Source organism: Micromys minutus (genome assembly GCF_963924665.1).
Source record: "Micromys minutus genome assembly, chromosome: 25".
Classification (NCBI taxonomy): domain Eukaryota; kingdom Metazoa; phylum Chordata; class Mammalia; order Rodentia; family Muridae; genus Micromys; species Micromys minutus.
The window spans coordinates 39,353,088-39,370,492 of NC_137960.1; the positions used below are offsets into that span (position 1 = coordinate 39,353,088).

The following is a 17,405-nucleotide window of genomic DNA, read 5'->3' on the forward strand; positions in this document are numbered from 1 at the left end:
CAGGGCAGAGAAGACAGGCCCTGGTGAGGTCTGTGCCAGTTCTCAGTAAGAGCAGATGGCAAGACTTTTCCAAAAGGAGGAGATGAATAGAGAGTTTCTTCCAAATACATAGAGTGTTGCTCCGATCTCACACGAGGCCTAAGGCACAGACTATCATGCATTGATCCCCAGTCCACCAGCCACCACTGAGGACCTGTGTGACCATAGTGTTTATGGGAATTTGTGTGTATCATTTCCTTACGGTCTTAGACTATCCTTACGAGACAGGTGCAAACACTTCCTTTGCAAGGAAGTGGAGGGTAGGAAAAAAAATTAAGTAATGAGCCTCAAATCTCCAAATTAGAAAGTGGCAGAAACAGAAAGTGAGCTGCTATCAGTCAAGACGCTACCTCTCAAGACGCGGCGTCTCTGTGATATATGTGCCTCTTGGGAGTTAATAATGTAAAAATTACCCGTAATATATTATAATCATGAGACTCTTCTCACTTGAAAAACTACTTTGGGAGAACAGCAGCGAGAATAGTTCATTCTAAGTGGATCAGGGAGAGCATCATGGGAAATGATGCTATAAATAGAACTGGGTCCCTCTTAGACATATGGGATCAAGAACCAGTATATCAAGATGGGAGAATCTGCTCAAGGGATAGTCAAATTAAACTGCGGGCACTGGGTTACATGGATTCATAAGAGGACCATTGGCACAATGTAGAGGGGGTGGGGATGGAGGCACCATCCACAAGCTAAGGAGAGGGCCACTGGGCAGTTCCCCCTTCACAACCTTGGAAGGAACCAACTTGCCCACACCTTGATCTCAGATCTGAGACCGTGGGTTTCTGTTAACACACCAAGCACATGGTGTGTCTCTGTGATCCTTTGTGGCAACCCTGGTGCACCGATCCAGGTGTTTAAGGCTGAATTACCAGAGAGACATCGAATGGAGCTGAGAGATGAACCAGGACAGGGTGAGGGTGCAGATGCTTCTTTGAGGATATGGTTTCAGGGACTGATGTAGGTGAGAAGAGGGTCAGGGCTAGAGTTAAGAGCACGTCTGAACCTAAGGAAAAGCCAGTGAAGCCTGGGAAGGGGTTGTCATGAGGCAGGAGCATGGACAGTGTGGGCCAGCAAACTGCTGAGGAGTCAGCCTGAATAGCACCAAGGGAAGACAGGGGCCGTGTCTCAGAAGTGAATGTTGATGAGCTCACGAGGTTTCTACACAGCAGCTGCTGTGTAGAAAGTAAGAGCCAAGGTGCCCAAGTGCGTGTGTTTCGATCACTGGCCTGGCCCAGTGGGTGCGCAAGATCATTTGAGATTCTTCTCTCTCCATAATGCGGGGCTTGCTCTGGTTCAATTTTGTGTTCACTTTGTCTTGGCTTAATTGTCTTTCAGAAAAACCACTAACGAACACGCCCTTGCTCCTTCCCCCATTTTAGTCTATATAAGGACTTGGCGCTGGAGATGGGTTTTGAAGAATCACATTTGCATCTGAGGCCCATTCACTTTGAGTTTGCATCCCACAAGGACAAAGGGGACCCACCCCCACCTGTCTTTGTAACGTCTCTGCTAGAAGACCGAAGTCGGGTGGACAGGTGAGCCTCCAGGGGACAGTGGTGGGCATGGGGAGATGCGTAGCCAGTGACAAGGTTTTCCGTCACCACTGAACAGGCAAATGTGGTTGCGTCTTTAAAATCTCCCCCTTGGTTGTGATCTGCCATTATGCCCGTTGCCTGCTTCTTTCTTGTTTAATAAGGAGAAGAAAACAGTATCTCAATCAAGAGTACAGTTAGATTTAAAAACACAGGATCAGGTTAGGGAGATGCTCTGTGGGTAAAGTGCTTGCTGTGCACGGGAGGGGACCCGAATCTATGTAAATGCCTCAGGAGCATGGTGAGGACCTTTCATTCCAGCTTCGGAAGGTGGCAGGCTGGCCAGCCAGAATTACTTTACGTGTGAGCTCTGGACCTAAGTGAGAGAGCTTACCTCACTCAATAAGATGGAAAAGTGATGACCATAATTTCCAACATCAAATTTGAGTTTCTACTTAAAGCACCTGCCACACATGTGCACATATACGTGGAAATATGTATACACATGTGATGACTACTACCTCCCCCACACACACACACTCAAAAATGGAGAAAAAAAATAAGTGTCTAGAAACACACAAAATCACCAAGACATGGGAGAACCATGTCAGATAATGTGAAGGAAACCACAAGCTCCCAGCTTCTCTGGTGGACAATGTCCTTCCTGGTGGCAGGGGGCGTGAGGACTGGCTACCTCTCTCACTTTCCCAGACAAAGGAGACGCCAGCTACACGTCTACATCAGCGACAAAGAGCACGGAGGTCACATGCAGACCTCCTAGTCAGCTCCCTTCATGGGAACCATTTCCAACCATTGAAACCCCCTGGGCAGCCCATGGTGTCCTCTCTGAGTCAGAGAGATGCTCTACGGCCGAGCCACCTCTTCTTTCCCGCAGCCAGCCTTTCACGTGCGAGGAGGGCTGGCTTCTCCTGTCCCCACTCCTTTCCTTCTTGAGCCAGTCTGCCCTTCCGCCCAGGGTCCCAGCTCTGGCCCTGGAGAGTCCTGGTACTGGATCTGCCCCCTGGGAAGGCAAAGGTGATTCCACAGAGGAAAAGTCTTTGTACTGCTAGTATAGTTCCAAATATGAGTCTGACATGCTACCAGGCTGCTGAATTTCCCAGGGCATGAGCTAGGGTGAGAGAAATTTGTGTAGCAGAATGCTGTGGTGGTTTCTTGCATTGTGAAAATGAGGGCTGCATTCAGCTTTAATGGGTGGAACAAGGTCGCTGTTTCTACATGTACCTTAGGTTATTTAGCAGCAGGTTTGAATTCTACTGGAGAGACCGGTACAGCCTCTGTCTTTCTCCTCCTCCTCTTCCTCCTCTTCCTTTTCCCTTCTCTTCCTTCTCTTCTTCCCCTTTCTACCCTCCTCCTCTCTCTTCTCTTCCTCAACCTACCCTACCCCTTTGTTCCTGACAATCGAAGATGTCTCTTAATGTTGCCCAATAATCCCTTGGAGGCAGATTTTTCTTGCCCTATTTCACCTCACTGCTAAAACAAGGTGAGCGTTCAAAGGCAGGAAGTGTGATGCATCCTGAGTGAGGCAGCTGTCCACTGGCACGGTGGAGCCAGGCTGTGGTCAAGGCTTTTGTAGAGCCAGATAAAAGAGGCCTGGACTCCACCTCTTGGAACAAGCTGCTCGAATGCTATGGCCTGGTCAAGTAATGTTTAGTTATGCTCAAGGGGAACCTTCTAGAAGGCTAAGTTGTTAAAGAGCATGTATCTCAACTTCATTTTGTGTATGGTAATTTCCTAAAGTTGTCGCTTTGAAGAGACAGTGTGAGGACAGCAGCGGGCTACATGATATGCTGACTTACACTTTATAAAGCCCATTTGTGCATACGCATTTCACGGTTGCCTAATCCTACAGTAGCTAATAGTCCCATTCTCGGATGAGAAAACAAAGATCGATAAACACTAGATTACTTGACAGAGAGTCACAGCTTCCAAACACAGGGTTATGCCACAACACAGGACCATGGCACAGAGAACAGGTTAGATAGCTGCAGGAGCCCTGGAGAGCAAGAAGTAGATGCCATTTAGGGGTGTGCAAGATGGGGCTAGTGGGGGATCCTGAACAGGTGCAGCCATGACAGTAAGAAGAAAAGGGAAGATGGCTAATGAGGAGAGAAGAACTTCCAAGTCCAGTGAGGACACAGCCGGCGGAGCCGCCTGGCTTGGGTTGATATGGTCCACCATCACCACTGGCATCCCAGATCCAGTCAGCTGCTGTCCTGGCCATCGGTGAGTAACTCCTGACAGGTGTGTCAGGCCTGGACAGCTCTGCTGTTCTTTTTACAGATACTGCCCCGCCTCCCTCACCCTCGCCATCTCCGAACTGGATGACAGTCAGATTGGCAAATTCAGTTTTCACACAAAAGAAACCGTCCTCAAGGTAAACGCCTCTGTGTATTGTTTTCTTTTTTTTAGAAAAGATGCTAACTTTGAAAAAGAACCTAAATGAAAATAAAGCAATTTTTTCTCGTGTTCTTAAAAAAAAAGCAAAAACAAACAAACAAACAAAACCTTAATTCATACAAGGTGGCTTCCATTCATAAGAAAAGCTTTCTCCAGGCTCCACCTAGCATCACAGCATGCCTGTAATTTCAGTGCTGGGGAGGCTGAGGAAGGAGGATTGGGAGTTCAAGGCCAGCCTCAGCTACATAGTGAGTTTGAATTTGAGGTTAGCCTGGGCTGCATGGGAGCATGTCTCAGACAAGAGAACAGCTTTCCTTTATTATTACTAATGCTGGCCTTGCATGGTCTGGCTTGAGTCATGAGGACTGCAGCCCCGTATCATGAGTTCTGTTAGGGGTGAAAAGAAAGGGCACATGGCAAGCTTAGCTTTTTAAATTACCCAGTAGCCACTAGAGCTTTCATTATGACTTTCAGAACCCAGTGCCACTTTTCTCCTTTTGCCTTGAACGATTTCGCTTTTATACGGGTAGATATTTTTCTTGACGGCTTCCGGAGCCTGCCTCTGAGTCCGTGTGGTCCATCAGAGCCCTTCCCTGACCACAGGGGGTTGCATGGGATGAGTGGCTGCCTGGGGGAGAGCAGGGCAGTTGAGCAACAAGAAGCCCAAGGTATCATGTGGTTCGAGTCCCGGGTGTCTCTGATGGTAAAACTAACCGGTGGGCTCCACCATCAGCTCCTCCGCCCTCTGGAACAATCTCTTTACAACTCACATTCTCTTCCTGCAGCTGTTGCTCCATTCAGGAGTGGAAAATATGCAGGCAGCCCTCACATGCCAAACTGTTCAGAGAAATGCTTTGATGGTGGCCGTTCAACAGGTGTTCTTTTATCACACCCCTGGAGCAGACAGCACCCTGGATACCAAGGTCAGCCTGTAGTGTGGAGATGCCAGAGTTGCCTCTGCCAGCAGCTGATGTCAGACTGCTCGTTCCCCTCCTCCTTCCTCTTCCCTCTCTTTCCTCCCTCTTTCTGCTCCCTCTTCCCCTTCCTCCTTTCTCCACTTTCTATCACCTTTTCCTTCTTATAGGGAAAACAGATGCAGTTTCTTACTGTCGCTCAAACACAGATCACTTCTGTGACTCCAAAGCTGTGGAGACTTCTCCCTAACAGCAAGCAAGGAATGAATTCTGCAGAAGATACCATCTGGGACGGCTCATGCGCAATTCAGTTATGACGCCAGCCTGCTTTCTTATAGAACCCAGGTCCACCAGCCCAGAGATGGCACCACCCACAATGGGCTGGGCCAGGGATGGCACCACCCACAATGGGCTGGGCCCTCCCCCCTTGATCACTAGTTGAGAAAATGCCTTACAGCTGGATCTCATGGAGGCATTTCCTCAACTGAGGCTCCTTTCTCTGTGATAACTACAACTTGTGTCAAGTTGACACAAAACCAGCCAGTACACCTATGATCATCTTGAAAAGTTCTTAGGAAAGGGAGACACCGAAAAACAATGCCAATAATTTCCTAATGAACCCGGAGTCTTTTGATGATACAGACCCTGACTTAGTACACGTGTGGCAGCTAAGAAAGTATCTGGAGCCTAAGTTTCTGATATAGTTGGAGGAATTTGAGTGTAGCTTCAAGATTATTTATATGTTAATTTATTTATTCACTTTGCATCCCAATATCATCTCCCTCTCTTCCCAGTATCTTCTCAGATCCTCACCCCATTTCTTGGGGAACCCTTTATGGTGTCCCCCCAAGCATATGTAGTGCATCCTCTCTCTCTGAGACCAGACAAGGTGGCCCAGTTAGGAGAACAGATCCACATGCAGGCAACAGATTCAGGGACAGCCCCCACTTCGGTTGTTAGGGGGCCCACATGAAGACCAAGCTGCACCTCTGATACACGTGTGCAGAGGGTCAAGCCCATGTATGCTCTCTGGTTGGTCGTTCAGTCTCTGGGAGCCACAAAGATCCAGGTTAGTTGACTCTCTTGGTCTTCCTGTAGAGTCTCTGTCCTCTTCTTGTTCCTCGGTCCTTCCCCCCAACTCCTCCACAAAGCTCCCCAAGCTCCATCTAATGTTTGGCTCTGAGTCTCTGTGCTTCAAGGATGTTTTATCACAGAGGGGCATTGTGACCCTCAGGGACACAGCCGTGAGAACACAGCTGTGTCCTAGATCCCAAATGTGTGACTCTTGGTTTAACCTGGAGACACAGTGACCAGGAGACAGCTGCTGGATTCTGGTTACGACATACCAAATTCCTTGCCTACCCAGTCTCCAGAAGAGACCACAAGGTGCAGGCTCTTTTCTCTGTCCTGAAGGCCTAGGGCAAAATTACTTCTGTAAAGGAGTCTTATCCTCTACTGAAAAGTAGATCAGTGTATTTAAGATCAGGGTTTCTTTGACCACTTCAGAGAGAAATTCCAGTTTCCTGGCCCACCTCTGGGAGAAATGGGCAGGTGAAAGGCCCCCGGAAGACCAGGGGTGGGGGGCGAGGCCTCCAACCTCGTCTGCTGTTGACGCTTAAGCTCCTTAGGGTTATTCTAGCCACTTAGGCAATAGCAAGGCCTTGGGAGTTTTCACCAAGAACCCCAGGCAATGCGCAAATATGTGTATTTCATATCCCAATTACTTGTCTCCCTTCCTTCTTGCCTCCCGCCCTTTGTGAGTGATGTGATGTGCTTTGTATATTACTCCAAAAGAAATACAAACTTGCTAGACTCATCCAGGACAAAAAGTCCCAGTTTTCAACCCTTCTCATTTGTAGATTAAAAAAATCCATTGTTTTCTTGTTTATCCTGCCTGTAATTAGTTTTTTAAAATGTAGAGAGACACATTTGATCCATATGTGTATGTGTGTGTGTGCGTATGTATATATGTATATGCTGTGCACACACACACACACACACACACCACACACACACACATACACACACATTTCAGTCTATTCCCAGGACCATGTAACCATTGACAGTTTCTGTTTTAGAAATATTTGTATCACTTTCCAAAGAAACCCTAAACCTCACCTGTCACTCCCACTTCCCTCCCCTCAGTCCCTGGTAACCATTAAGCTATTTTCTGTGTCTGGACTTACATGTCCCCACTGTTCATATAAATGCGACCATGCATGTGGCCTTTTGTGTTTGGCTTTTTTCACTTAACATGATGTTTTCCAAGTCTGTCTGTGTTACACCGCCTATTGCACCTCATTGCTTTTCATTACTGCATAATATCCTGCCATCTGACTATACTCCATTTTGTTTATTCATTTGTCAATGAGTTGCCTTGACCCTTTGGCTATTAGGAATAATACCACTGTGAACATCCACATACAATGCACAGAACACCATGGCTCAGTGGTTAAAAACCTGCAGTAGCTCTTTGTAGCCCAGATCACAAGACCCAATCTCCTCATCAAGGTATACAAGATCTCTGACCCAAGCTTTCTCTCATGCATGTCCTCTGGGCTCTATTTTAAGTCTTAGACATTTTGTATTCTACACACCCCACTCCTCCACACACTTTTTTCTAAAGGACGCTACCCATGCTCCATGATTCAGCTCCATTATTGTTACAGGGAGCCCACCGGAGATGATCCACTAGTCATAGTTCATGACCAATCGACAGTCCTTCTTCCAGCTGGCTAGGACCGCACTCAGGTACTAGGGGACCCAAGTGTAGCTCCCAACCTGTGCATTGTGACTCCTTTGAGGGGGTCAATCAGCCCTTTCACAGGGTTCACATAGCAGATATATTGTATATCAAATGTTTACATTATGACTCAGAACAGTAGCAAAATTACAGTTATGAAGTAGCAATGAAATTTTATGGTTGGGGGGTCACCACAACATGAGGAACTGTGTTATAGGATCACAGTATTAGAAAGGGTGAGAATCACTGAATTAGATCAAGGGACTTTTAAATGCAAAACAAAACAAAACACACAAACATTTTTTAAGGCAAAAAAAAAAAAAATCTAGTTATCTCCCTTAGCAGTCATAGGAGGAGGTTTGCACAAGCAAACAGTTCAACAGAAGCTAAGGTTGAATAGAGTTGGGCAACTTCCCATAGGATCTTCCATCAAGAACACTAAAGTCTAGTTAAACCTGACACGGCCTCAGTAAGACTACAGGATGGAGGACCTTCTGCACTGTCTGGCCTTATCGCATTACATCTTCCAGAAAACACCCAGCCCTCTTTGAACCCCAATAAAGTGAATATTATGATTGCTTCCTCATAAGATACATGTCCAGATAGATTTATAAATCGTCTACAACTATGGAGCACGAAAGGGTCTGGTAGAAAAATCAAGAGATGGAGTGGGGGAGGAAGAGAGTACAAGGTGATTAGAAAGCAGAAGTGTTCAGCCACTGCTGCGGAAAGGAACCAATGAGCCACCAGCAGTATAGCCTGGCAAAGAAGGATGAGAAGAAGCTCAATGCCAGAAAAATAACTTAAAACCCCATTGAGGAACAGCCCATGCCTGTTAGAATGGTTAAAATGTAAAAGATTAACCTCCTTCAGTGCTGGCAAGGATATGGGAGACCTGAAGCCTTTGCATATTGCTGATTAGACTATAAAAATGGTGCAACCACTTGGGAAATAGTCAGCACTTTTTAAAGAGGTTTAAACGTGCCTACCATATGAACGGAGCATTCAACGTCTAAGAGAAATGAAAGCACACGGCCTTACAAAAATGTGCATGTGATTTTCCATAGAAGTTATATTCATGACAATGAAGATGTGGAAAGAAATCCAAGAGTGCTCCAATAGGTGAAGGCATAAGCACACGTTGGCATGTCCATGCAATGGAATACTACACAACAGTACAAACAAATGATTGACACCCACAACAATTCAGATAATGCCAGATTAAAGGACCAGATTCTGCATGAATCTATCTTAAACTCTAGGTGATCCATCCTAGTCTATAGCTGCCCAAACCAGAGGAGTGTTGGGGACGGAGCATAGGGAGAGATGACTGGGTGTGAGTGTTGCATGTTAGCACTGTGGTGACAGTCTCATACTGAGAGCATGTCACATACACGTCAGAACTTACCTAACCATATACTTTAAAAAACATTTAGTAAAGAGAGCTACTATTTTTAAAAGGAGAGCTGAATTCTCTAGATCTGAATGAAGAGGGGTAAAGCAGATGGGGACAGATGAAAATGAAGACATTTGATGCTCAATCTCCCTGCTGACCCCTGAGTTCTACTCACTGGGTTGGAGTAAAAGCTCAGGGTCAGGGTTAAAAAGGCAAGGACTGAATGAGACTTTGTCTCACAAAACCACCACCAACAAAAAGCTGGATTAGAACTGAGCAAGCAACCCGAAAGTGCAGTAGGATGAAGGGCTGAAAAGAGATGTGGCCACCTTTGCAAGAAATGCAGAAAGGGGAAGTGGTTGGTCATAGACTGAAAGTGGGCATGGCCACAGCTGCCATTCCAGATGAGCAGTCCTGATGTGAATGCTGACTCAGCAGCATCAGTGCCCGCCCCCAGCTAGCAGGAAGCCAGATAATGGAAACACACAGGCCAAGAGAACCTTTCCCTACCCTCATGAGCTGGGCTTTGTTCTGGGTAAGCAAACAGGTTCTAGAAGATAAGAAAAAACAGATGAGACGCAAAGGCGAGGATTGAACTCAGAACCTTTGTTCTCATCCCTCCCAGCATTTTATGGCCTGGTAAGATGACCCCTGTTCTGAACTGGTAGAGACTTCTGTTTCCTGCAGTCTATGGTGCACTAGGGGTCTTGGTGGGAGCAAGGTTGGGAACTTTAGATTTTTTTTTCACCTCTGGGATTTTCTTTTTCTTTCTTTCTTTCTTTCTTTTTTTTTTTTTTTTTTTTTTTTTTTTTGGCCTTTCCCATCTTACATAATTTCAATATGCCAATTCCTTGGTTGTGTATTGAAGAATGACTTTCCCTTTGAAGACTTGACCATTTTCTTTCAGTTAGTAGTTGATGAAATATAAAAGACTTGTATCCCCCACATCTATAATGAACCATGCTGGACTAGTAGAAGATGCTAATTTTGTATTTCCTTTCCTAGCCCTCCCTCACCCCACTTTCCCATCTTTATCATTACATTGCCCAAGGAGGCGTATATAATCCAGATAGGATTGGACATACTTGAGGAAATTTTCCAGATCTTAGCAATCCATTAACTGATCCATGCAATCCGTCTTCCAGACCTGTGCGGCCCATTACCAATTCTTTAGACACTGGTGCACACAAAATACTAATTAACTACTCCATATGATGGTGACCTTTTCTGAGCACTTTACAGAACTGGAACTGCTCAGGAAATAGCCCTACTGTGTGCCTTACTCCTATAGTGTGCAAAGTATTTTCTTCCCATCCTTACCTCCTCCTCTTCTCCTTTTCCATCACTTCTCTCCAGCCCCCCCCCCCATCACATGTGCATGGGGTCTGCTGTGGACCAGCATTCCTACAGGGTGTAATATCCAACACACTGAACTCAGGTTGGTTTCAAATGGTTTAGGAAACAAGTTCAGACCCAAGACATCACGATGAAATGAATCCAAGCAGAAGAGACTCCAGAACTGTGAATGGCAAAGAGCATTTGCTGGTGGCCCCAACTCCGAGAGCCCCGGGAGCCTTCGCTCATCCTTCAGAAGGATTTAAGACTTCCAAGAGGTACTGCATCTAGTGGGAAGAGATTTGAGTCAATCGAAAATAGAGTGTGTACTTTTTTAAAGATCTCATATGAGGACACACCCTATGAGCACTCCTTGAGGTATAATCCAGTTCTGTTGGAGTCAGAACATCCTGATGGTGGCTCTTTCCTGTCTCTTTCTCATCAATGCCTCTTTTCTTCACTTCCTGCTTCTTTCTCTGTAGAGTTTATCACACTTTCCTTCACAAGCTGGGAGGTAAATGGGTGACTCCAGATTTTCTGTAGCCACGTAAGACTAAGAGGCGCAGAACTGCTCTCACGATATTACAAAGATTTTCCTGTTGATCAGAATAACAGGAGAGTGAGTTAGCTGAGATTCATGGTATCCATAGAGGTCTGGAGAAAGACATAGATATATTCTCTAATAATTATGACCACTCTGGTTATTTTGTTGAGGTACAAGGTTACTTTAATTAATGGTAAGTATGGAATGAAAAATGACAAATAACTTCTGTTCGAGATACTGATAATGGGACTCATGGCCAGAGGTCAAGAATCCTCAGACCACATTTCCAGTGTGGGCAGAAGACTTAAGAACCGTGTCTACTTGAAAGGACCCTGCAGTTTAGATATCTCTGTAGCTAAGGCAGAGGGCACATTGCCCCAGGCTTTGATGTCTTGGGAGGGACTGCTGTCACATGCTTCGGATACAGTGGGGTCTTAAAAGGAGTACAATGGCAGGTGAGTCACAAATGCTCTTAAGAAAGTGGTCACGGCAGAGATGGAACAACCTGACCTCTTGCCGCAGCACTCAACCTGAGTTATCGAGAGCTGCTGGTCTGCCTGCTACCGCCCACCTCACAGCTGTCTGTCTTTGCTGGGCAGGGCTCCAGAGGCCTTTGTGTCTATTCAACTAGAAAAGGCGGGTTTGCGGGACCTGATGCTGAACACCTTCCTGCACAGGAAGCAGACAATGGCGGACCAGATGAAGAGCCCGGTGAGTGAGAAAGGGAAAGGATTCCTAATGCCCTCACTCTTTTTTAGACTGGAGCAGAGAAACAGTCTGAATTTGGCAGCTGCTGCTTTAACCGTTCAGATAGAGTGATTGGAAACACACTGCCCAGATCTGGAAACGAAACCCAGTGAGGACAAAATCTGCAGATTTGTAGTTTCTTCAGAAACTACAGCCGAGTTTATGCACTTTTCCCCCCAGAGGCCATGTTTTGTTTTGGCTTTGTTTGTTTGGTTTTGTTGTTTGTTTGGTTGTTTTTTGCCTTGTCACTTCCTAAACACTAGTCTGAGCACCTGTGCCAGGAGGCTACTTTTGACACTACCCCTACAGGGGTAGGTGGCTTGGGCAAGGTAGGCAGATGGTCACCTGCTATCTTTGTTTCTCAGAAGCCACTGTTGTGTCCTATTTGAGGGTTTTTCCCCCTCAAATACTAGTCAAACCATTTAGAACATATTATGAAACTCAAACCTTTAATCATTTAAACTTAATTCCCAATTTTGTCAGTAGTGGTTCCTAACCCATTAGGTTTTGGTAATGCCCAGTTCTGTGGAAGGGAATGGGAAGGTTTATTTTCTCTGCGCTTTGTCCCTCCCTATGACGGAAAGGAAAGGCTGATACAGGCATTAAGAGCAGTTAGACACTTTGTTTACTGATAGCTGATAATGAAAACAAAAGTATCCATTCTCCCCCAAATAAACAATTCCCCCAAACCAGTGACTCTGTAAAGCCCCTAACAGATGGCCAAGATTACCAACACCTACGAGACCAGAAAGAAGTCAGGCAATATTCCATTAGCTTTGTCTGCTCCAGAATTTTAGCCTAAGGCAAGTGAACAAGTCAGTCCCCTACCTGTCCATGAAGGCCGATGTATGTATCCATTCTGTGGATGTATCCATTTTATGTATCCCTTCTGTGGATGCCTGGGGTTAGAGACAACTTATTCCTCTTGAGCAGAGCAGACAACACAAATGCCACGTTTTCGTCAGTCCCCCTTGCCTCCCAAGTCCCACAGAGAAGGTTCGGAAGAGCTACCAAGAACCCTGTGCGCTGTCAGTCAGAAACCAAAAAGCTGGGTGGAGCATCTCTTTAATAACTAAGCTGCCCCTTTTCCTAGAAAGAGACTCTACCTCATCCCTGAGGGTTGCTGTCAGCAAACACAACCCTGAAAATGGCTCAGATGGAAACTGGGCCGGGCCCGGCATTTTGGAGTGCTCAGCAGGATAGCAGCAAGTTGAAGAGACCCGCCCAAGACATTTGCCCTCAGAAAGACCGCATCAGCTTTGTAGCTGTTCCCTACTTGAATTTGAATTTGACCATACATTCATCTGAAAGCTGGCTTACAATAGGTGTATTTTTTTTTCTCCTTTATTGATAGGATGATGTGGAGAAAGTGAAGAAGGAACTAATAGTTGAATATTGCCAGAAGTAAGTAGCATCTGTGAGGAAAACAGCTGTTTCTCTGGCTGGGTAGACTTCCAACAGCAGTGTCACCTAGAACCCCGGACCACCAGTCTGCTGGTTTGTATGTAAATGCCCACAGCCCTGTTGGACGGAGAGAAGCACGGGACACTCAGACGCAGGCGAGCATCAGAAGTTAAGGACAGGAGGCACCTTGAAGAGGCCTGAGCTTCTGCCTTCAGGCAGTGCCAACCCTACATAGGTGGCAGCATCTTCTCATCAAGGGAGTTCTGTTCCTGAAAAGCTCCCCGGGGAAGTGGGTTCTGGATCCTCTCTGAAAGCCAGAAGATTTTTCTGGATACCGTCTCTTCTTTTAACCTTCAGGCTGAACCTTCGCCTGTCTCATTATTCCCTTCGGGGTCAGATCATGGCCTACTGCAATAGCCTGAGAGTTCTTCTGGATGGCTTTCCTACCATCAGAGACACCTTCTTCATGCTGGGACAACCAAATGAAAAGAAGGGACCAAAGGACTCCAGTGGGGAATTCAGGGCAGACTCCAGGTATGCAGGGCTGTTGACACCTCTTATTCCAGTACCTAGCCTGCTGTCTCCCAGAGAGGTACGTTACAGAGATGTGCTAGGCAGGGATATGCAGGATTATAGGCTGAAACCTTAAAAACACCAAAACACAGTAAAAGTCCTCTTTATACTGAGGTTACTTTAGGTGTTTGTTATAGTAGTGGAAAGCTGACCTTCTGGCTAACTTGCCATCGGCTGACTTTCTGGCTCAGAAGGTCAAAAGTAAACATCAGCGCTCCAAGCATAAGAGCATCTTTGTCAGTGAAGGAGTCCTTTGTTTATGGGGTTGGTGACTGAGTTTTCCATCAATGAGGTTTTGTTTCCTCCTGGGAAGGCCAGAGAGTCTCCTTCGGCATCGGCCTTTGTACAAGCTAATGTCCAATAAGTAAGCAAACTCTGGTGCTTGGTTTTAGCTGACTCCTAGCTTCTGATGGTCCACTCAGTGGGGAAGAAATATTCAGAAGAAAATCATAATTAACCAGTGCTGTGAGCTTCTCTGCTAGGACACCCAGAGGTAGACAGAGAAAGCAAGAGCCACTCTTATACTTTCTCATCCCGATGTGGAGATTTCCAGGCCTTCTTAACCCAGCCTTCCTAGGCTCACCCGCCTGGATGAGGAGTTAGCATACCTGGGCAGTCACTGACCACAGTGCCTTGACTGTGGGAAACAGGGAGCATGCGTCAGAGGTTATACTTACAGTTTCTAGGAAGCATACCCACTTCCTATAATGTATGAAGTTTGAGTAGCAGTAATATTTATAATATGATATAATTCATCTGATGACACAGATGAAAGGCATTGGAAGATGGCATGCTTCAGACCATGCAGTTCATTCATTCATTCATTCATTCACTCATTCATTCACTCATGTACATCATTTGTTCAGGGCTTACTTAGTCCCGGGCATTAGGAACAAAGGGAAATGGTCCATTGGCTCTGGGGGAAGCTCAGTAATCAACTAACTTCAGAGATAAGATGTTAGAGGTGTTTCTTGAGGTCTTTAAAGGATGTTTAGTTCTGCCTCAGTGCCTCAGAGAGGACTGCAAACAAACAAGTGATAGAAAAGTGGACTTTACACAAAACAAAAATGAACTAGCCAGTGCAGGCCAGAGAGTGAACGGAAGTGATGTTTTTCATCCCCCAACTGACGGACCCCAACTGATGGACGGGTTCCATCTTGCCTTGGTGTTTACAAGGTGCTGCGTTCGGTCATGGGTACCAGTGTTTTTGAGTAGGCTTCAGGACTTGCCTCAGGTAAGGATGCACTGAAGAGAAGGATAGGGTGAAGACACGCCTGTAGACTCTCTCCTGGGAGCCTTTGCTGGATACCTGCAGGCCAAGGAATTCATCTTTCATGAGAAGTATCCCAGCCAATCCACCAGCCCTTAAAGACCTCTTCAGTCTCTTCAGCTTACCACACTGTAGGCTTGTTGGCCAACTGATGTTTGGCATCAGCCTTTAAAAACTCTATACAAAAGCTTAATCGTGAACTCGTTACATTTTTGTTTAGGAGAACGGACCGTGTTGTTTGTGATGTGTTTAATTGGCAGGAAGCAGTGAGGAGGCAAGAGTGGGAAGGGGTGGGAATCTGTGTGCTACTCCTTTCTAATGTTGTCTTAGGTAGGGTGACGTGAAAACTGGCCCAGATTATGCTAGGTGACGCCACTTTCTAAAGAGTAAAGGAAGCCACCTTAGCCAAGTGGAGAGCCATGGGCAGAACACCAGCATTAGTTGATTCTGGAAAGGACCCTCTCTTAGAGAGTCCCATCACATTAGAACTGAGTGTCTGAGGGAAAAATCTCGTCAAACATCAGAAAAACATAGCTACTCGTGGTGATGCGCTTGGGAGTTGAAGACATGAGAATCGGGAGGTCATTCTTGGCTACGCAGAAATTTAGTACTAGCCTAGGCTATAAGACTATCTCAACATAACCTCATTTCTGATAAGATAAAATGAAATAAATAACTTTGGAAGTCAGGAAGACAGAGAGACACTGGAATCTGACATTTCATTCCAAGAACACACTACCTACTGTCCTATGGACAGACCCACATGATTTACCCCTAAAACCGTCCCACCCCCTCAGTGACTCCCCCGCTGGAGACCTGTCACCTCCATTCATGAAGTTCTTTCAGAGAAACGTGCTTAAACTCAGCCCAAGACATGGCATAGCACCAGACAAAGCTGCAGTGGAGATCCGTAGTCTGGGAATTAGACATGCTGCCCCAAGGTCTTGGGAAAATCTCTCTTATCTTCAATTACTGGACGTCATTCTCTCCTCAGGACTGAGGACATGGGAGCAGTTCTCTGAGATCAAAGATGCTGTAGTTCTCAATGCTTAGGTAGCTAGAGTAAGGGCCACAAGAAGCAGGGCTTGAAAAATCACTGTCTGCATAAAGAGGCCGTTCCCCGTGACTGTGTGTGAAGCATTAGCTGGGAACCAGCACGATGTAAATATATAGAGAAAAGAGGAGGTGTTGAGGATCGAGGGACAGGAGAAAGAGGATCCTGGTTCCAGCCATAAGATAGGAGGCTGAGCTAGGCTGAAGATCAGACATAACCTTCATTTAAAATTTCAGTCCCAACAACTTATTAGGGATCCTGCTGGGGATTCTGAGATGTTTGTCTGAGCGCACAGTAATTGATTGGCAGTATCTGCCCCATGAGCTGTGTTAGTTTAAAATTCCAAGAGCCGATCTAATCCTTTAAAGGCTCTAAGTAATGTAGCTTAACCGCTTCTTTGTCGGAGATGAGCTAATGGGAGCCCTCTTCCCATAAGTCCCTTGCGGCTTCTGTTGCCTTGGTGATTCCAGGGGAGGCTAGAGACCAAGATGTCCTGCAGCTTCACTTTGAGGGGCTGGGTAATGGTGACAATGTTAGCTGATGTCCCACTGTGTGACAAGGAAAGTCACTGTCATTGCAAACAACTACTTTGTGAAAATTACAAGAAGGCATCCCTTTTTCTGGGTGGGTGTGCCTTCACAGTGGGGTGCAGGGCTTTGCAAGAAAAGCACAGGCTAGACTCTAGCCTCTGCCGGTTGCCTCAGAACACAGCCTGAACGTGAATATTTGCTGGTCCTACTAACTGCTGCACAACAATGAATCCACCGTGGCCCTCATCCATCGAGGAGAAATAGACGGATCATAACAGCCCACTGTGATAAGGAGCAAAATAAGGTCAATGTTTAATGAGCATTCCAATCAAGAAATGCTCAGTATTGGGACTGGAGAGCAGCCACTCTTCAGAGGACCCAGCACACACATGGTGGCTCACAGCCTTCTGTAACTCCAGAGGATCTGCTGCTGACTCCTGGCCTCTAAGGGCCAGGTATGCGTGTGTACATACACAGACATGCAGAAAAAACACTCATAAAATAAAATTAAACTTTTAAACAAAAAGAAAGAAATGCACCTTGTTAAGATGGTTGTCTGGATGAGACGTACCCGTAGACTCTGGGATTGAACAGCTCCACAGCTGGTAACAGTGTTTGTAGGGGTGTAGGTGGGGCAGCCTTTTAGCTGGCTCCCTCTGCTTCATGATGTAGATTAAGGATGAGAACCTATGCCAACATAAGCATTTTCCCTTAAAGGTGCCTTGGCTTCGGTGTTTTATCATAGTAACAAGAAAGTAACTAACTCGATTTCCAAAGGTTGTGGGGATAAAAATGGGAGCGAGGGAGACCATAAAGAAGACTACATTTAGTCTGGATCTCTTGATCTGAGATTCTAGGTGGGAAGAGAAAGGAAAGCCAGCTGAAGCTGAGACA

General features: G+C 46.0%; 1 protein-coding gene across 1 annotated transcript in view; it reads left to right on the plus strand.

Moving 5' to 3' along the window:
* The window catches only part of LOC308437146 (uncharacterized protein), a gene marked incomplete at its 5' end in the record, with an annotated part of 152,625 nt that overhangs the window by 66,953 nt on the left and 68,267 nt on the right, over window positions 1–17,405 (plus strand). The window contains 7 exons of the mRNA XM_080938202.1: window positions 1,431–1,586; window positions 3,885–3,978; window positions 4,787–4,924; window positions 10,513–10,667; window positions 11,533–11,644; window positions 13,035–13,084; window positions 13,442–13,618. Of these exons, the coding sequence (XP_080794328.1) occupies window positions 1,431–1,586; window positions 3,885–3,978; window positions 4,787–4,924; window positions 10,513–10,667; window positions 11,533–11,644; window positions 13,035–13,084; window positions 13,442–13,618 (882 nt within the window). The remainder of the gene's footprint in view (window positions 1–1,430; window positions 1,587–3,884; window positions 3,979–4,786; window positions 4,925–10,512; window positions 10,668–11,532; window positions 11,645–13,034; window positions 13,085–13,441; window positions 13,619–17,405) is intronic.